This window comes from Fonsecaea erecta, assembly GCF_001651985.1.
Source record: "Fonsecaea erecta strain CBS 125763 chromosome Unknown Scaff2, whole genome shotgun sequence".
In the NCBI taxonomy this organism is placed as follows: domain Eukaryota; kingdom Fungi; phylum Ascomycota; class Eurotiomycetes; order Chaetothyriales; family Herpotrichiellaceae; genus Fonsecaea; species Fonsecaea erecta.
In genome coordinates, this window is record NW_017387245.1 from 711162 (window position 1) to 730254 (window position 19093).

The following is a 19093-nucleotide window of genomic DNA, read 5'->3' on the forward strand; positions in this document are numbered from 1 at the left end:
TACCTAGACTTAGCCTATTAGGCGGGCACGCAAGCCATCCCGTCACTCGTTACCCGAATCGCCCAGGGGGGCCAGCTACCAAAAAAGCAGCCCACACCTTCAGCCCCATGTGCCTGTAAACTGGAATTGAGGCGTTCCTATTCCATTGCGGCAGAAAAGTTTCTGGCAACACGTTGTCTCCAGGCTTGCGCGTCGTCCTGCGGCTCTCCCTATTATTGCGAATCTGAAATGTTTCTTCGACCTCCTTCACTCCTTTAACACCTTCACGTTCTGACAAACAAGATTTCTTTGTTTCCAAGCCTTTGCCCTCGTCGAGTTTTCGTTTCAACGTTGGGCTGCTCAGGGTCACGTCACTCCGCCTAGCAAGCCTCATGTCCTGATCGCACCCGTTTCTGGCCGCCGATCTTGCTCGAGCCTTACTCGTCTCTCCAGTCTTTACTGCCAATACGCCTGCGGTCGGTGCCTTGGGCCGTTTCCTCATCTCCTCATAATACTGCCGGTCTCGTCGTCCACGATGGCAACCGGCTCGGGGAGATATCTTCGTTATATACTATTTGCTGTTTTTGTGAGTTACACGCAGACCGGCGAACCCAGGTCTGTGACATTACATACTGACATGACATGAACAGGGAATTGCCATCCTCTACTTTATTTCCACCTCGTCACTACCCTCCTATGCTCAACCACTGACGTCGGGCACCGCCTTCTCGTGGGAGAAACCTGAAGAATCCAAGCCGAGTCCGATCTTGAATGATGTCGCCGATACCATTCATCTCCCGCAAACGACTTCTGTTGCGGAGACCTCGCAGTCCGTGGAAACAACGACTCCCCATGTTATCCCTACTATTCCCTCGGAACTCTCGCCTCCGGCTCCAGGCGAGCGAGTCAATGCGACCTTTGTGACGCTGGCAAGGAACACCGACATCTGGGAAATTGCCCGCTCGATCAGACAAGTCGAAGACCGATTCAACAGGAATTACAACTATGATTGGGTTTTCTTGAACGACAAACCCTTTGATGAGACATTCAAAAAGGTCACGACATCCCTCGTCTCGGGCAAGACACACTACGGCGAAATTCCCGTCGAACACTGGTCGTTCCCGCCGTGGATTGACCAGAAGAAGGCTGAGGCTGTCCGGGAAGACATGCGCCGCAGGAAGATCATCTATGGTGACTCGGTCAGCTATCGACACATGTGCCGGTTTGAGTCCGGCTTCTTCTTCCGCCATCCACTGCTCCATCAATTCGAGTACTACTGGCGAGTTGAGCCCAGCGTTGAGTTGTTCTGCGATATCCATTATGATCCTTTCCGGTTCATGAAGGAGAACAAGAAAAAGTACAGCTTCGTCCTGAGTCTGTACGAATATGTCGAGACCATTCCGACGCTATGGGATAGCACAAAGAAGTTCATCAAGGCGCATCCTGAACACATCTCTCCTGATAACTCAATGGGATTTTTGAGTGACGACGGAGGGGACACCTACAACAAATGCCACTTTGTGAGTTCTCCAAGAAATCCTTTGCCCTTCCATTGCTAACTTTTGGTAGTGGTCGAACTTTGAGATTGGCAACCTCGACTGGCTTCGATCTAAAGCGTACATCGACTTCTTTGAAACTCTCGACCGAGACGGCGGTTTCTTCTACGAACGTTGGGGCGATGCTCCCGTGCATTCGATCGCCGCTGGTCTGCTTCTGAGGAAGGACGAGATCCACTTTTTCAACGACATCGCCTACTATCACGTCCCCTTCACACACTGTCCAACTGGAGATGACGTCCGCCTGAAACTCCGCTGCCACTGTAACCCGGCTGACAACTTCGACTGGAAGGGATACAGCTGCACGTCTCGATTTTTCGACCTCAACAAACTTAAGAAGCCCGATGGGTGGGAAGCCCAGGTATGACTAGCCGCCGGCAGTGTCGGGAGCCCGGGCAACGATAATGGAAATGGCGATGGTAATGGCAGCACGCAAATCGAAGAGACAGGCGTTTCTCTCTCGTGGGAGATTTTGAAATATGCATGCTTAACGTTTAGCGTTGGATCTGTCTTGACGATTATTTTGATGAGAATTCCCTGGACGAGAAGCAAGTTGCTTTCGTGGGCGGAACGCCTTGCGCAGTGGCACGAAAGCGGACTCGCCCGCGATGAAGACGAAGATTGGTACAAAAAACCTGAAATGCCTTCAAAACCGGAGAACTCAAGATGAGCAGCTGCTTGAGAAGAACAGGCTGCCGACGACTGCTCGCTGCATTATGAGGTTTCCCATGCTCCTAAAGAGGTACTACCGGTCTTTACTTACCTTTAGGCACCGCTCACGGCCTCGTATACACCAGCGGTCCCTCGTTGGCGGAAAGGATTTCGCTTCACCAGGACAGATATTAACACTTTTCTTGTATACGGACCCATTGAGAGAGTGGCCAAGCACCGAATGCCCATTCATCAACGCGAACGAAGGGGCCACTGGGACTGTTGAGATGACGACTACTTTTCGGAGCCAAATTTTTTTTTACCCTTTTGCATCAGAGGCGTTGGTCAATCGGTTGGGGCTGCGGAACCATGGATTGGGTTACTGACACAATTGGAGAGAGGGCCAAAAAAAGGGCCTTCGTGGTATAAGGGAAGCGAGACGCCACTTGCCCCGTCTCGTCTGACATTGTATTGTGATGGAGTTGGGCTGGAGTTCGAGACAATTGAGCAACTGAGCAATTGTGAAAGAAACGACTTGGAATGCCCTGGTATCGATATTGATGGCAAACGAAGGGAAACCCTTGGGACCAACGCACACAATGCACAGACAAATTCACTGTACTGTAAGAAAATTAGACAGCTGGGGTATACGAACGAACTTGGTACATTATTTCAATTCAAGACGGCGTTGTACTTGAACACACACCAGAGACCACAAAGCTGACTGCCTTCCTTGAAACTCCTTGTCCGTATTTTCTGTGGCCCCTCCCGAGACAAATGTACACTACTACATTGTATGAATGCTACAGTACATGCATGTATTGTGTTCTAACAGCCCGTCAACGGTCGATTCTCTCCAATACTGTGTGCAGCCTCATCGCACCTTGTCCTCTCGTCGCAGTGGCATCATCGCCTCTCTGTTCGGCCCCGCTCCCTCCAAAATCCCCCAATTGGAGGTGTCTTGTCTGTCTGTTTGTCTGAATTCACGGCACTTGGGCGACTAGGAGCAGGTCTCTATTACATTCAGGAGTTGTAGTTGTCGGAATGGACGGGCCGGGACGGTCGTACTGCGCTGTGGGCGGGTGCTGAATTTACTCTGAATCGGATGTGGGCCATGATTTGGGACGCTGTGCTGTGCTCTTTACGTCGAGTGTGCATGGAAAAAGGAGGTGGAGGTCAGGTCCCGTCGATGGATCGGAATAAGGCCTCTCGTGCCCAGCACAAGGAAATGGTAAACGGGAGCTGCACAGGGAAACATTCGACATCGCGCAGTCCCCCTGTCGCTCGTGGCCCTCGAATCGTTTGTTACGAGCGTCTCCATTTGTCAAAGACACGGGGGTCTCGATTCTTCCTCGCTCCTCTCTAACGCCCTTCCGCTCTCCCGTCATTCCGCCTGTCGACGCTGCCGCCGGGTGAATTGGTCAAAGGTCTAACGTTTCCCCCAGAGACCACAAGCCACGATCATGTCGTCTTCGGCTTCTTGGTGCCGTATTTGGATCGGCTGGTCATTCGTGTAGGCACACCTCCCTGGAAAGCCATCAAAAGGCACGACATCAGTAAGATGCTTCTCGAAAAGAGCATAATAGCACTCACCAAATCAAAAGCCCCGCGGACCAAATGGTACCGGACACCGGGACAATCCTGACTCCTGCCGCCGCGGACCAGCACGACACTGTGCTGCTGCACATTGTGGCCCTCGCCGGGGATATAAGCGGAGACGACGCGGCCGCTGGACAGGCGGACCTTGGCGGTCTTGCGCTGGCCCGAGTTGGGCTTCTTGGGCTTGGTGATGCCGACCTTGAGGCACACGCCCTTCATGGCGGGCCGGTGGGCAGCGCTGAGGGCCGGCGACACCGCGTGGCGCGGTTTCTTGGGCTTCCGCGACGAGCCCAGCCGCGTCCGGATCTGGTTCAGCGTCACCGCGCGGGTGGGCGTGGTTGAGAAGGGGGCTCGCTGCTGGTGGCGATGATGCACAACAGGAGGAGGAGCAGCAGCTCGGCGGAGGACCGCTGCTGCTGGGGTGGACGATTGTGTGGCGGCGGGAGCTGGGATTGTCAGACGTGTGAGGGTTCGGAGGGCGTGCAGGGCCCCAAGGGAGGGAACAGGATGCATGTTGAAGACGGACAAGGAAATGGGCAATCAATAATGACTGGAAGCTGTGAAGACAAAATGTCGCGGCGACGCATTGAAATTCGAAGCTGCAGTTCTGGAATTGGCACTAAGCCTAATTCAGTCCTTGCTGGTCCACGCTTTTTGTCTCGTCTCCCTTGAGCAGAGAATGGACCTACGAGAGAATTCATTCTTCCAGTAATATGCATCTATCCTCCATTCATATATAATGTATATGTTCTGTTTCTCTAAAGAAAATATATATACTTCGGCTGCAGCAGCGATCAAACTCAAAAATGCCCGAGACTTCGCGACTTGGGAATCGTGAAAGCTGTGTGCCCCCCATGGTGGTAACGAATGCTCCAACAAGCTCAGTGCTTGCTCCCTGAGAAGATGGACTTCCTTCTTCTCATGACGCCATCCCTTGTGGTTTGTGTGATGCTCGATATTTTTCCATCCCTCATGTCCGAATCCTCGAAAGGACCAAGGAGACGAACGAGCAGGTCGGGTGAGGAATCAGGAAACTCTGCGTGTGCCTCGCCGTCCGAGTTCATGCTGCACCATATCGCTTGCCGAACCTGCCTTCCTGACCCTGCCTCGACAGTCCGGTTCCTTGTCGTATTCCCCCACCGACCCCTGCTGAACCCTATTATGTATCTCTCCTGATCCCACAGTACCCTTGCCTGTTTGCTCGCCTACTCAAGCCTCCCCTTCCTCCTTCTTCCTCTTCTCCTCCTCCACCAGCCTCTTCATCGTCCTGAGATCCTTCCAGAACCACACCTCGTCGACCAAGCTGCCGTCGCGGGGGGAATAGCCGTACTCGCGCACGACGCCCAGCCGCTCGTACCCGAGACGAGGGTAGACGTGCTCGGCGTCGGAGCCGACCTCGGTGTCGAGCATGAGGCTCCAGCGGCCCCGGTCCACGGCGACACGCTCGAGCCGCGCCATCAGCTGTTTGGCAATGCCGCGGCGGCGGTGCAGCGGTGAAACGAAGAGCTTTTCCACGACGGCGCGGAAGGGCCCGGTCTGCGAGAAGGGCGTGGCCAGGGAGACGACACCCGAGATGTCCAGTTGTTCCGAAGCGGCTGTAGGATCGTGGGCACTGGTAGTAGGTGCAGGGTTCGTCGACCGGGTGACAATGGGCCAAGTCCTCCCTTCGTCGTTCCATGGCGCGGGAATGTTTTTGTCATTCGTCCGATCTCGCACCTTCGATAGGCAGATAATGATGTGTCGCTCGCCCCGGCCGACCTCGCTCAAACGCTGCTCCCACCACTGGTACATCTGCGGGTGTGACAGCGGCGGGAGGAACGTGGCCAACGTGCCGTCGTTCAAGATGCACGAGGCGTGCAGGTGGACGATGCCGTCGAGGATTAAGGCGACATCGGCCGTCGAGGCGGTCAGGAGACGGATGCCCGTCGACAAAGGCTCAGACATCTTCTTGTCCGGGTTTCTCCTTAGTGTCCCACGAATATAGAAATTTAACTGGAAGACGACTAAGATCTCAGGGCGATATGACTTGGTTTCAACGAACCCCTCGACGACAACGGGGCTCGACTCGCGGTTTCGTAGGGTCAACTCTCTGGTCTTTTTGCCAGTCTTCCACCCCAGTTACGGTTGTATGAGATAGCTCAAAAGAGGAGATCCGACAAGCACGAGATTTTCTCCTCGCATATTAATTGATATACTGCTGGAGACTGAGTCCTTACCTCCAGTATCCCACGACCCGGCGCGTAACGTAGTTTGTGATCTGCAGGGTGTGTCTTTGTCACGGGGAAACTGAAGCGGGTCTTCTGGATGGCGCAATATCTGATACGTTACAATTGTACCGACGCCACAGCTGAGTGGTCGATACATAGTGCATTAGTTCCAGGCATCAGCCAGGCAGAGGCGCAAGGAAAGGATCTTTCGAGCAAGGGTTCGAGCCTCAAGAGGACATCTCCCATAATAACGTCCAGCACCCTATCCCAATGTTTGTGATGGCGCCACCACGAAAACCGTCTCTGCCGATAACGGATCTATCTGTATCTATCCTGCCCAGGGACAGTCTTGCCGGGAGTTTCATGCCTTGTGGTTACCACTCGCTGTCATACAGGGGGTTCCCAAAGCCAGGATAGTGGCTCCTGGAATTCGCTGCTCATGGCCCGTGGAAGCCTGCAGGTCTCGAGGCGCATGGCTGGTCACTGTTGCCGAAAAGACCGAATTTGGCTGGCTGTATATCCCATTCGTTTTAGGCGCGCTCGATGTTGGTCTGGTTTTGGTAGAAGCAGAACCAGACCCTCGAAAGATTACTACGCCCGTCTCAAACCCGTCGAGTACAGGCCCTGGAGGTATTGCTGTGTTGCTCCACTGAGATTTGAGCACGATCTTCCAAGCATCTGAACGAGCTCCTGGATCATCTCCTTAGTTCTCATGGCTTTCATTGTTACTGAGCCTGTCGACGCATTGAAGTGATAGGTGACTTTCTGACCGCTGTCATCCCACCAGTCTATCGGCTCAGGGGCTGAGGTAAGTTCAGAATAGTCAGTCCAATATCATTTGACTTGACAGTGTGTGTAGATATTCTTCTCCAAGGAATTGAAAATCATCCAGAACACATTTATCGACACGCCACGAGTCATCGAGCACCACACAGCCTTGTGCACTGCCCAGTCGGCTTCTGACCATATTGAAAGTCATGTAGATCTCAAGTTTCTTCTCGCTCGTAAAGACTCCGCTCCATGTAAGCAATCGAACTTCACCGTTGTGTGACGCTTTGAATAAGTTTTTTGTGGTTGGCCTGCTCTTGTTCTGAAGCGAACCGCCTCATCCCAGGAAGTAGACGGTCGACATTTTCCAGCTGCCTCCGAAGCTCCCCAAGGTCCCCGCGCTCCCGAGTCTGCGGAACCCTTGAAGCAACTGCAAGCTCTCAAGCTCTTCTGTCGTCTGCCGGCTCTCACGCCCCAGGAGCCTCTGTTGTCGCAGACGATCCAATTCAGCCATCTCATTGTCCAGATTCTCGTCGTTACGCCCAGAGCCCTGCGGAAGCTCCTGTAGCGGCGGTTGAAAGAAGACTGCCAGCAAGCTCCGCCCCCATAAATTGCCGGCGCACTCGAATCCTTTTCGTTAGACTCATGATTTCTCTTTTGAGTCCCGCCGGATGTCGCCGAATTCTAGGGTATTCGTGATTCTACCATGCCTGCAAATGCTCTCGAGCCTTGTCAAGCTGCTCCAGTATTACTTATGTGGTCCACGTCTGGCATTATTTTGTCTCCCTTAGCAGAGCCGGGTCGTTCGGAATATTCGCCAGCGGCAGGGTCGACGTCCTTCGACTGAGTTGGATTGCTATAGCTGCTGGTATATTACGGTATTTTCCTGTCCCACGCGAAAGATCGGGACCATCTCTTTCACCACTGCCCTGGCTTGTGTTTGGCGGGACTTCTTACTTGTGGATTCGAAACTTGTGCACGCGTGCTCGAAGCCATGGCCGAATAGTAAGCACACACCTTGGCAGATCGGGGCGCCGAATATGCTCGTTCATATGACCTTGCTCTTGGAGGACACTCTGTAGTGTTGGGTTGAATTTGCGACGTCAAACTATTGACAAACAGGCAGACGAGGCTGAGTGGAAAAGGAGAGCAGTTGCGCGTTCCGTCCCGTGATCTCGCTGAGACTGTTCAGGCGTCGTGTGAATTCCACGAATAGGATCGATCAGTCAAAATAGGCGACGGACTGAACATTGCGGTGAATGGGGTGGACGAGGCGACATATATGCGCTGATCACTACATGTTGATTGAAGCCGAGGCCGACGTAGCTGGCTTTTTGGGTCCAGTCAGAGCGTCTCGTGTCGTCCACACAGGGTTGTCGTTGGCTAAATCGATTCTCAAGCGTTTGCGCCCGCCAAGGGACGGAGTATACAACATGTGTCAAGCCAAGCAGGTTGTGAATACGTTCTGTGGAAGAGAGGTCCTCCTCATGGCCATATCTTTCGTATACGCAAAGTGAAATCTAAACGTGCTTCGGTATTCCTGAGACATTCTCGAGCGTCCAGGCCTAACCCTGCATTTCTAACCCGCCCGTGCCATGGATGGTTTCACCAGTGAAGTATGAGCCCAGGGGCGAGGCGAGAAATACGTAAGCTGTAGCCATTTCAACGGGCATCCCCGGTCGCTGGAGTGGTGCCTCCTCGACTCCCAGAGCACTCATTGCTTCAGGTGGGTTCCCTTTCGTCGCGGGCTGAAGCGGAGTCCAGCTGTCATCGTAGGGAAAAAGTCAGTGATCTATAAGGCTGCGACGGTAATGAGATGGTACCGAGAGAACTGCAGTGAACGTACATGATTCCAGGTGCAACAGCATTCACCCTGATACCCTTGGGCGCCAACTGCTGCGCCAGACTTCTCGTGAACGTGGTGATAGCACCCTTGGTCGAGCTGTAGTCCACCAGCTGGGGATTGCCCATGTATGCAGCCACCGAGCTCGAATTGACGATGCTTGATCCCCGCTTCATATGGGGTAGAGCATATTTGACCATGGCAAACATGCTCAGGATATTGGTGCGAAAAGTCTTTTCCACCACCCCAAGATCGATGTTTTGGATATCGTTGCAGATCTCTTGCATGGCCGCATTATTGACGAGGACGGAGAGCTTGCCGAACTTCTTCATGTGTGCCTCGACAATCTTCTCGCAGTTCTGTTCCGAGGTGACGTCCAGGGCAAGCGGTTGGGCTTGACGGCCTGCCTTTTCGATCTGAGCTTTTGTCCATTTTGCATCCTCCTCCTCTTCGGGGAGATAGACGAAGGTGATATCAGCACCCTCGCGAGCCATGAGCACAGCAACAGCACGTCCAATTCCAGAATCTCCGCCAGTGACAATTACGGCTTTATCTTTGAGCAGGCCCCGGCCTTCATAGTCTTTCAAACAGGGAGCTTTCCCTTCATCGTCCCAAAACTCGAGTTGCGTCCAGTTGGCATTTGGTGCAAGTTTCGAATCCAGTCCTTTGCCGCCCTCTTGATTTTGTTCCTCCAGCGAGCTCGCTGGATAGGCTGTCGGAGGGGCCTGTGGCTTATCCGGCATGGTCATTCACAAGTCTACTTAAGGAATCTGTAGTTGAGCAGCCGTAGAGATGGGTGAGCCAGTAGCCGTCACATAGATTTGGTGGAATTTATTCTTTCCTCCATGTGGACATGACATCAAGATGATCAGAGGAAGATGCCGTCATGGGTCAGAATGACGCCACGAATCAGCGTTGCGGAAGCTAGAAATCCATACTTTTATATCTCGGCGCTCGTGCCCGACGGACTCTCCATCCTGAGGTTCATTGAGCAGATCATTCTTTCCTCTGACGTGGGGAGAGAAACATCTGTGGTTCTATACGTCGACGATGGCCGGGATGCCACGGTCCTGTGGGGCAGTTCTGGATGCAAGGCTGGTCGCAATTTCCGGATCCGATCGGCCAAACTCCTCTTAACGATGGCAAGATTGACAAGAAGATTGATGATTCACATGGAACCACGCGTGGTCACTGCGGACGGTTGAATTTGTGATAGATCGTTCATATTTTGTTTAGGATATGCGTCGTTAGGGAATCTAGGCGTTTGAAGCTCACCTGAGTTCGACGCGTTAGGTGGCATCCGGTTCAACCGGCTGGCTCGCCAGTTTGCACAACTTGGCTGTCAAATGCTGCGCGCCGGGTGGAGGATAAAAGAAGCAGTGATTCGACTTGGGAAAAGCTTTGTACGCTTAATCAGACACCTCTTGGAATGTCAAGATGAGTATCGCTCTAGCATCCCAGGTCATCGGATTTATCTCCTTCAGCATCACACTGGCAACGTTGTTGGGTGCGTAATTAAATCCGCAACGGACAGCTCCCGCCACAATCTCATAATATCGCAGGGGTGTATCGGGATCTTATATCCACGATGCGCAAAGCTGACACAGCCATCCCGCTCATGCTGGGCAACCTTCGACAGGAGCTCGAAGAAGAGAGAGCTCTCCTCCGCTATCGATGTCGCGAAGGGGACCCATACGGCGTCTTCCCTTCCCTGCGCAAAAGGACACGGAAGCAGCGGGAAGTCTCTCAACTCCTCCAAACGTCAATCGAAAAGATATGGCAACAGTTCAAGAACATCGAACGTCCATTCCTCATTGCGAACTCGCTGCGTGCAGAGCAGGTCCGGAAGGGGGATTACTGGGGTGAAAGCGATATTGAAGAGAAACCCCGTGCCAGACCGGACAAGACCAGGACAAGGGATCGAATGGATTTGGCGGAAGCTGGATTTGCTTCAGATCAACAGCCTCGTTACTATCGGACAGACCTCACTCATCGTTTCATCTGGTGGGCCCTACTCCAACGCCTGCACTTCGAATTGGACTGACCACCGCTAGGTGGCAGAGTATATCGGCTGTCGAGGACATGATGAACCAAGTTCAGCGTATTCAGATCCGCAGGATCGAAAGAGACGTCTTTGAGACCGACGAACTGGTGAGGCGCTGCTTGAATACGCTAACAGGCCGAAGGGGCCGTGGCGGAAGCGCACGTGGCAGTTCCAGCAGTAGTGGAAGTGGAGGCGGCGGCAACGGTGGTATCGGAGGCTTCAAAAGGCGCAATGTGAGATCGAGAACAGGCAGCGTAATGAACTCAGGTCGACGTGCAAGTGCGGCTGGTGAATATGTCCGAGAGGTTGAAGAACGGGAAGTCAGACGGGTACGTTCGGAGAGTGTCAGATCTCGAGATGGTGAAACCGGCAATACAGGACAGCGTCGCAACCGAAGTCCAGAACCGCGGTACACGTACGAAGTTATTCATCCGGGAAGAGTCTTTGTTGATGTGGATGACAGTGAGCCTAGGCGGCGAGAGCGGATTGTGCCGATGAGAGGCTACAGCCGCGACCGTAGTAGAGGCAGATAGATAGTCTGGCACCGAAAGACGACGAAGCCGTTTCCTCTCCGGCAAAAAGATGAGGCTTTGGATGATCCGTACACCTAGAAGGCTCTCGTGCAAATCCTTGCTCGACCAACACTTGACCGTGACAAAGCAATCATTCCTCTCTCCAGGCATTGAATTCTTCCTCGAGATGAGCTTTGAGTAGAGTAAATTTATTCCCAAACATCTTTTTACAGCGCCAGCACTTGTAGTCTTTGGTCAGATTTGCGTTCTGATAGCTTGTTTGGCGTCTGATATCATCCTTTGCGAGCGGGAAGTCCTCGAGCGGGATAAAGAAGTCGGTATTGAAGCTGTTGTAATGCTTCCGATGCTTCAGTCGATCCGAGTGCATGTCCCGGCTGATGATGTGGATATGCAAGTGATTCATCGAAGGGTGCGCATGGATTCCGACTTTGAATTCCTTAGAGAAATCTCGTCCAGGCGGCAGTTCGTCTGGGGGGTTATCACTTTCCATAGCAGCAATGCGATCCTGGCATGATTTCGAGTAAGGACTGATCAGTCTGGACAACTCCGATGCCGCCAACCGGACAGCTGTAGCTGCCTCTGTTCGCACCATGTCCAGAAAGTCCTGGTCGTCCAAGGCATCCCGTGGATTCAGGGTTTGTTTTGCTGGGTCTCGTGGCAGAAGAAGCAGATGGACTGTAGCTTTTGGGAATGCATCGCGAACCAACACCGTCTTGTCACTGGACAAAATGACAGTTTCCGAGGAGAACTTGGCCGGCTCCAAAATGTACGCGAGAAGGCCATTTCGTGGATCGTTGGAGCGGCTGAGCTTGCCGACATGCTTGAATTCGTGTGGCTTTGGATGCTTGTGTTTGGGAGACATGAGTTCCGAGAAGGCGTTGCGCTTGGTGGCGGAGGCACTGGGTTTTGATGCTTCCTCAGGCTGCTCGTCATCGATGTCTCTGGTCTTTGATGCCATTTTGTATTTTCTTCGGTGCTGATGCTTGCAAGATGCAGGGACACAAAGGGACAGGAAAAGGACAAAAGGAGGGCAATCCTCCAAAATGTTTTGCTGGAGGTGAGAAAAGTCCACTGGCTCCCAGCAGCAGCAACCAACCAGTTCTCCTACGTTCACAAATAACAAATAACGCCGACAGGAAGGTTCAGAACATGCAAGTGAAGAAGGAACAAGGTGAATTTTCACGGTCCAGCTCCTACCACCAGACACCACCGTTGTCGGTCACAAATGTCACAAATCTCGGCGATAGTGTAGGTTCGGGTTACAAGATTGGTGCTTCGTTCGATACTGATCATCTCATTCTGGGAAGAAAGGCGAGACTAGATGGCTGCCTTCAGTAATCTTCCCTCTCCTTCGGTCTCTCCCCCTGTGGGATGTCTGCTTCCTGTATCTGGTGTAATGACTGCATCCCATAAGAATCAAACGCCGTGGCAGAATCATCCTCCATGACTGCCAAAACCTCCCTCCCCTCCCAATAATATGTAAAAGAAGATAATCTTTCAATTTTGCGGCGCAAGCCTTAAGAAATCTTGATTCTCAACGACTTTTGGGCACCCCAAGAAAAAAATGCAAGCCAAACCAGTCAGTCCATTTCCATTCCACGAGAGACATATGCACTCTTAACTCCGTGCAGTCAATGAGCCCCAGCAACCCCTCCTTGCTTGTGGGATGTGTGATGTTGGTATCGCGCCATGGGCCACCGCCTCTTTCCCCCAGTCTCCATCTCTTTACATGACCACACACCGGCTGCAGCAGCCTGCGCTCTCTGCTTGGTGGTCCATCTCCATTTTTTGGCCAGGCCCAAGGGACATGAGCCCTGGCGCGCCACCGGGATACCCTGACATCTCTCGGTTGTATCTTCGAATTTCTCGAACGAGGTCGTAGAAGGCATTGTCAACGTTTATTCGGGATTTAGCAGAGGTTTCGATGAATTTGCAGCCAAACTGTCTGGCCAGCTGAGCGCCCTCCTCCTTCGAAACCATTCTCTCCGACTCGAGATCACACTTGTTGCCCACGAGAATGATGGGGAAATAGTCTTTGTCCTTAACTCGGAGAATCTGTTGCTGAAAAGTCATGATCTCTTCGAACGATTGTCGCGAGGTTATCGAATAGACGAGTAAAAAGCCTTCGCCGGTCCTCATGTATTGTTCTCTCATGGCCGAGTATTCTTCTTGACCGGCCGTGTCCAGAACGTCGAGGAGGGCGACTTCGTCATCTATCATGCATTGCTTGCGATATGAGTCTAGCCATGTCAGCGTGCTTCCCAGCTCTTCGTTCCCGTGGTCGGTCCGCACCTTCAATTGTAGGGTCATATTCGTCGACGAAGTGGCTTTGAATCAACTGGATGGTCAAGCACGACTTGCCCACGCCTCCACCGCCTACCACCACGAGCTTGTACTCGCGCAGGAACTGTAACGGTTGCGTTAGTTGTGACATTTTTCGTTTGTGGTTACGAGGAAGAAGGGTAGAAGATCGGGGTCAAAGCACCTTTGAAGCCATGACAGAGAGCTACAGCCACAGCTCGGGGGTCTCGGGGACGAAAAGACCTCGCCAGAGACAGGTATTCCAAAAGCGTTAGGGTGGCGTTTTTTCCCAGACACTGGGATGTTCAGCGAGTACAAAGGCAAACCAGGAGCGCGTGGCTGAAGGATCTCCGACAAGACGGCTAAGGGCGCAGGCGAGACGGGTTTCGGACGTGGATCAAGTGATGGGGGATCGACGGGAAGGGTCGATGGCGAGAATGAGAGACGAAGGTGGTGGTTATCGGTCGTCGTCCTCCCTAGCTCTAAGTGAAACGGAGGTGTTGAAGGACTTTGTAACGGCGACTTGCGAAGTTACCGCAGACGAGGCGAGGAGGGAACAGAGACGGAGGTTTCGATAGCTCAGCAATATTCGAGGGGTTCGCGTTCGCTTGCGAGGCTCGGTTGAGGATAGTTCTTGGGTGAAGGTTCAGAAGCGTCGTGCGAAAGTCCAAGAACTGACGGAAACAGCGATGGTGAGTCGTGCTCGCAGAATGAACGGTGGAGAGTTTTTGGGTCAAGGGCAGGAGGAGTTTAGCAGCCCAGGGAGGTTCCGGGAGTGGCTGTACTGAGGTGGTGTGGATGTGGACTGAGACTCTAGTTTGGAGACCGGGGTCAAGGATCGCAGGGAGAGGAGCTGGGACAAGGGGTCCAAGTGAAGGGGAGGCACTGCAACCACTTTATCACACCAGCTTGTGTGAGTGCGTGCGTGTGTGTGTGCGTGTGCGCGTGCGATGGGAGGGGCCGGCTGTGGCTTTGTTTGACCAAACACGGAGTTGGTTGAAGTCTTATCGTGGGCGTTCTCGCGACAACAAAACTATCTTTTCTCCAAAGATTCAATAATACGAAAAGCGAAAAGGTGGCCGTTGAAGTACGGCAGGGGGAGAAATATGTTGATCCAAGACAGGCGCCAAACCGATAGCAGGGCAACTCGTCTGCCTCGCCTGCGCTCCCTCCCTCCACCCTCCCTTGATCGGGCTTGTTACTCGGTACTAGTACATACTTGCAGTGTTACTCCCACAGCTCCAACAAGAACCAAACAATAGGCAGGTCAGCCATTGTGAACTGCACGAGATACTGACTGCATACCTAGGGAGTTATGGCGCCGTCTTCATCTTCGTCTTCGTCCTCTTTTCCTGCGATCTATCTATCGCCTTTGCCTTCCTTCCATCCACGCATCCAGGGAACGCAGCCATCCCACCTCTCCTTTGGTTCCATGTCTCGATCAATCATTCTTCCCCTATTCCCTACCGAAAAAGAACGGCCCTCCGCTCGCCTACCTGCCGCCCGCCAGTTGGTGGAGTGCGGCCGACACAGGCAATGGGACATGCCCCCTTAGCGTGGTGCCCATGTTAGTGCTAGAAAATGTCTCCCTCCCCCAGGAGGGTCTTCATCGCCTGCATCCAACCATGGCTCCCCAGGAGATCCGGGTGGGCGGTAACCGCTGAATACCCGCCCGTCCAGTTCCAGCCAAGCTTTGGCTCTTGATGCCTCTACCCAGCCGCTGATTCGGCGGCTCATCGACCCATCACACCCGTTCACACGCCGTCCTGAACTGGCTTTCTCTAGCACCGCGCTTCTATCCCTGGCCGATGAACCAGAAACCTTCCTTCTCGTATTGGCCTCTCGGTGGCTTCCATGCGTTCGGGACTCTGTGTTACACGTTCTTACGTCCAGCCCGCAGGGGGCAAGAAGCAACTACTCGGGATAACGACAACCCAGCGTTCGTTCGCAGGGGAGGATGGCCAACCGAGCTACGATCACCGTTGTTGCATCCCGGTCCAAACCACAAGCGTCATAGCTGCCCACAAATGTCATTTTTTCCCACCCCCTGTCGGAAGGGGGAGGGAAGCAACCCACATAGCAATCGGGCTTGGCTGAGGGAAGTCCGTTGAAGAAGGTTTGCTGAAGGCATTCATGTCAAGGGCAAGACGAGTATTCCTGGGACTGGCATTGACTCGATCTTCCACCGGCGCTGGGCACCCTCCAACATGAAGGAGGACCTGGACAGCTACCGACAGAAGGAATGAATGACGGGTTGCCGATCATCGAACCCCTTGGACCTCCACTTGGTCAAGGTGACATTCTGGAAAATTGCCCGAATCCGAAGTCTTCTTGATTCGTCCAACAGCGCCACTCATGGCATTCTCTGGCTCGACACTGATACCAGGACGAAGAGGGTACCAGCAAGGCATGACGACCCTGTGCATTGGTGCATTGATCGCAAAGCTTCTGCCCACGTGGTTTTCCATGTGTCACATCCGATTGCCACCTCATTCACATGTCGGCTGCTGTGTTCTTGCGATGTCGCCCCCAGGTATCTATTCGATATGCATAGCACACTAGCGATGCGGGCGACATCTTGCATGAAATAAGCCTGCGAGACCAGCGACGACCTCGCTTGCAAGATCCGGATCGAGGATTGCGAGTCTCGACGCAGCGGGTAAGAAAGAAACAACCACCATGACATACGTTTCGGGAAGGACGATGCAGAGGGTTTGATCATTGTGGTTCTAAGAGGGCATCATGCATCTTTGTCCTTCCTCACATCGGTCTCATCGTCCGTATCATCTTCGCCCTCTACTCTGACTCTCATGCCTTTGACGCCCTCGGCCACCTCGGCCTCCAACGTGTCCATGTATTCTCGATCACTTCCCACCAGGGTCACCACGTTCTTATTCTTGCCCCATCGAGGATAACTTCCCACCTTGATGCCCTTGGACTCGACTTTGGCGGCCAATTGAGTAAGGTAGTCTGCGACCTGACTCTCCGCGAGTGGAGTGCTAAAGAGCATGCGATACATTCCCTTCCCTTCGGGATCCTTCAGGCGAGGAAGGATGCGGGGCTTCATCCCATCCAGCAGCGTCTCGAATATCCTCGGCACCCCAGGGAGAATATGGATGTTACCGTTGACCACCGAGATGGGGACCCAGAGGTCCTCCTTGACAAACAAAACCTGCTCCTCGTCGGGAATATTAGGGTCTGTAGGCAGTTGGGCCATGCGCATCTTTGCTGTCCGAGCAGGTGAAGGTACATCCCAGTCAAAACCTGGTTGTGATTTGTGAGGTCTCGAGTACTTCCTCATTTTAGCCCAGGTCGGTTCGTGTAATTTCAACTCCAGCCCAAATGCCTTGGCTATGGACTGGTATGTTATATCATCGTGTCTTTCAATTCGTCAGCGGTGCACAGCCGGTCCAAGAGAGACTGCTGGGAAAGACATACGTGGGACCGATCCCACCGCTGGTCACCACGAAATCATAATTCTTTGACATGCGCCTGGCTGCCTCTATTATCTCGTCTTCATCGTCCGCAATGACTTCAATTCGTTTCAATTGCATCCCCAGGGAAAAGCAGAAGCGGGCAAAATATGCGGAATTGGTGTCGACGGTCTACAATTTGTGCACAGTTGTCAGTTCTTTCTGCCTTCTCCCAGGCGACCATTGGGGACGAGCGTGGGGCGCCACCTGACCTTTCCACCCAGAACCTCATCACCTATAACTATACATCCTGCCGTGTGTATCAGTCCCTTGCCAGGCGCAGAAACGGCGTCGGCATTCGATGATGAGGTCATTTTGGAGGCCGAGGAAGAGGACCAGGCGGCGGCAGAGCGGTGCGCGTAGTTCGGCAGAGGTCGTAGGAGGTGTCTTGCGATTAGAGAGAGGCGAGAGAACATTGAACGCCGAGAAGTGGGGAGCGAGCAAAGGTCGTTGTGTTTGCACGGTCTATTCGCATTGAGCAGTGGTGCAGGTTGAAAGATGCAGGGCGCAGGTCGATTGTTCTGTAAGCCGGCAGAAGATTGAGATGCCCCACCACCATCAACCATCGACCATCGATCATCGGCCATCGACCTCCATCAGCCTGCCATCAAACAACACATTGCTTCAACGCTGACGGCGCGTTGCTCAAGCCACTTTGCACCCACTGGAACTACACCAAGTGCTGTGAATCTCCCCGAAGCATATCCTCGAATCAACCTGCTCTCTGTGTGAAGTCTCGTTTCTCCAGCACTCACTCGACAAGCTGAATACCGAGGGCAGCACAAGGCTGAAGGCTGAGCTTTTTCGATCTTTGTCGTCGGTGTTCCCCTCGGGAACAAGCAGACCGGATCACACGGGATAGACCACCATCCTCCTTGTACAGGCTTTGGTCGAGTCGGAAAGATGGTATCACTCTCCATTCCACTACTACATGGCTATGCTCCTGAGCCATCTATCCTTCCTCTCCTCCCGGCAGCACGGACGCTGCATATCTCTCGTGCTATCCCGACTGACCCAACCAGTCAGAGTCGAGGCTCTATACCTTCTCGCAAGAGACCAAAGACCAGCTACGCAAGTTCCGGCTAGGCACGTCCCGGGCGAAGACGCCGCTGGCCAAAATCTGTGAGTGTCTCTGACCAGAAGGATTTTGGTTATCAGTCGATTGTGTGGGCATTCCGATACTTGGAGAGGAAAACTTCGCGTGAAGGGGCGCCAGAGTGTTCTGTGTACGATGGACTCGCCTAAGCTTGGTGACCAGAGTTATTCTCGGGCACCCCTTCACAAGACGCACGACCATCAGACGCTGACTCTGCTCCGTTATTGCAACCACATTTAGACCAAATCGACGCCAAAACCCAAGAAATCAAGCCCTCCTCCGATGACACATACAGCGACATGCTCGAGCTGGCGGACGAGCTGCCAGACTCGTCGCCACGTTTCATCCTCTTGAGCTACCCATTAACCTTGGTACGTCTCTCTTCTGCTCCCACGGTTTCCCCTTTCACGCCATCAGAGCTAGCAACCAAACCGTCGGAAACCCTCACGACATATTCATACCTTTGCCGATGGCTAACCGTCTGTCTGTGTACCCCGTATTCCAGGCCTCGGGGCGCCAGTCCGTCCCCTACGTCCTCCTGTACTACTTGCCCGTGAACTGCAATCCCAACATGCGCATGAGCTACGCCGGTGCGGTGGAGTTGATGCGCTCGACCGCCGAGGTGAACCGCGTGCTGGAGATCGCCGACGCCGAGGACTTGCAGGAGATCGAAGGGCGGTTGAAGGGCGAGGATTGAGATAGAATTTCCGCTGAGGTGCATCATCCGATGAGGAGGGATGTCCTCACGCCTGTATGTACGTAGGTATGGATGGATGGAGAGGAGGATGGGGAGATCAAGAAAAGGAGAGACAAGTACAAGACTACGTACTACAAGGCTAAGGAAAGTGTTCTGTTTCTTCTTCTTCCTCTTCTGCTGAGATCGATAAAGGGCAATTTTATGATTCATTGCTACATACCTCATCAAAAGCTGAATTCGTTCAGTTGAGAGAAACAAAACCCCCCCGAAACGACGCCGTCGCGAGCACAACAAAACAGCCCCAGATAATAGATAGATAACCCTGAGTGAGACACTCTCTCCCGGT

General features: G+C 53.2%; 10 protein-coding genes across 10 annotated transcripts; 4 read left to right on the forward strand and 6 right to left on the reverse strand.

Moving 5' to 3' along the window:
• Positions 1-514: 514 nt before the first annotated feature.
• AYL99_02029 (hypothetical protein) lies at positions 515-1902 on the forward strand (the record flags this gene model as incomplete). The annotated part of the gene is made up of 3 exons (XM_018833545.1): positions 515-565; positions 630-1499; positions 1549-1902. The coding sequence occupies 3 exons, from the start codon at positions 515-517 to the stop codon at positions 1900-1902; spliced, it is 1275 nt and encodes a 424-aa protein (XP_018696169.1).
• A 1745-nt stretch (positions 1903-3647) lies between these two features.
• Positions 3648-4298, reverse strand: AYL99_02030 (ribosomal protein S12; the record flags this gene model as incomplete). The annotated part of the gene is made up of 2 exons (XM_018833546.1): positions 3648-3713; positions 3780-4298. The coding sequence occupies 2 exons, from the start codon at positions 4296-4298 to the stop codon at positions 3648-3650; spliced, it is 585 nt and encodes a 194-aa protein (XP_018696170.1).
• A 696-nt stretch (positions 4299-4994) lies between these two features.
• AYL99_02031 (hypothetical protein) lies at positions 4995-5729 on the reverse strand (the record flags this gene model as incomplete). Its single annotated transcript, XM_018833547.1, has 1 exon — positions 4995-5729. One exon carries the CDS (start codon positions 5727-5729, stop codon positions 4995-4997), a length of 735 nt encoding a protein of 244 aa, XP_018696171.1.
• Positions 5730-8325: 2596 nt separating this feature from the next.
• AYL99_02032 (hypothetical protein) lies at positions 8326-9346 on the reverse strand (the record flags this gene model as incomplete). Its single annotated transcript, XM_018833548.1, has 2 exons — positions 8326-8524; positions 8607-9346. 2 exons carry the CDS (start codon positions 9344-9346, stop codon positions 8326-8328), a joined length of 939 nt encoding a protein of 312 aa, XP_018696172.1.
• Positions 9347-9499: 153 nt separating this feature from the next.
• AYL99_02033 (hypothetical protein) lies at positions 9500-9808 on the forward strand (the record flags this gene model as incomplete). Its single annotated transcript, XM_018833549.1, has 1 exon — positions 9500-9808. One exon carries the CDS (start codon positions 9500-9502, stop codon positions 9806-9808), a length of 309 nt encoding a protein of 102 aa, XP_018696173.1.
• A 232-nt stretch (positions 9809-10040) lies between these two features.
• AYL99_02034 (hypothetical protein) lies at positions 10041-11145 on the forward strand (the record flags this gene model as incomplete). Its single annotated transcript, XM_018833550.1, has 5 exons — positions 10041-10110; positions 10166-10607; positions 10658-10880; positions 10915-11056; positions 11111-11145. The coding sequence occupies 5 exons, from the start codon at positions 10041-10043 to the stop codon at positions 11143-11145; spliced, it is 912 nt and encodes a 303-aa protein (XP_018696174.1).
• Positions 11146-11310: 165 nt separating this feature from the next.
• AYL99_02035 (hypothetical protein) lies at positions 11311-12138 on the reverse strand (the record flags this gene model as incomplete). Its single annotated transcript, XM_018833551.1, has 1 exon — positions 11311-12138. One exon carries the CDS (start codon positions 12136-12138, stop codon positions 11311-11313), a length of 828 nt encoding a protein of 275 aa, XP_018696175.1.
• A 767-nt stretch (positions 12139-12905) lies between these two features.
• AYL99_02036 (Ras-like protein) lies at positions 12906-13614 on the reverse strand (the record flags this gene model as incomplete). Its single annotated transcript, XM_018833552.1, has 2 exons — positions 12906-13420; positions 13473-13614. 2 exons carry the CDS (start codon positions 13612-13614, stop codon positions 12906-12908), a joined length of 657 nt encoding a protein of 218 aa, XP_018696176.1.
• A 2607-nt stretch (positions 13615-16221) lies between these two features.
• Positions 16222-17268, reverse strand: AYL99_02037 (hypothetical protein; the record flags this gene model as incomplete). The annotated part of the gene is made up of 3 exons (XM_018833553.1): positions 16222-16861; positions 16920-17086; positions 17167-17268. 3 exons carry the CDS (start codon positions 17266-17268, stop codon positions 16222-16224), a joined length of 909 nt encoding a protein of 302 aa, XP_018696177.1.
• A 589-nt stretch (positions 17269-17857) lies between these two features.
• On the forward strand, positions 17858-18747 carry AYL99_02038 (hypothetical protein; the record flags this gene model as incomplete). Its single annotated transcript, XM_018833554.1, has 4 exons — positions 17858-17860; positions 17977-18076; positions 18291-18421; positions 18556-18747. The coding sequence occupies 4 exons, from the start codon at positions 17858-17860 to the stop codon at positions 18745-18747; spliced, it is 426 nt and encodes a 141-aa protein (XP_018696178.1).
• Positions 18748-19093: the final 346 nt, after the last annotated feature.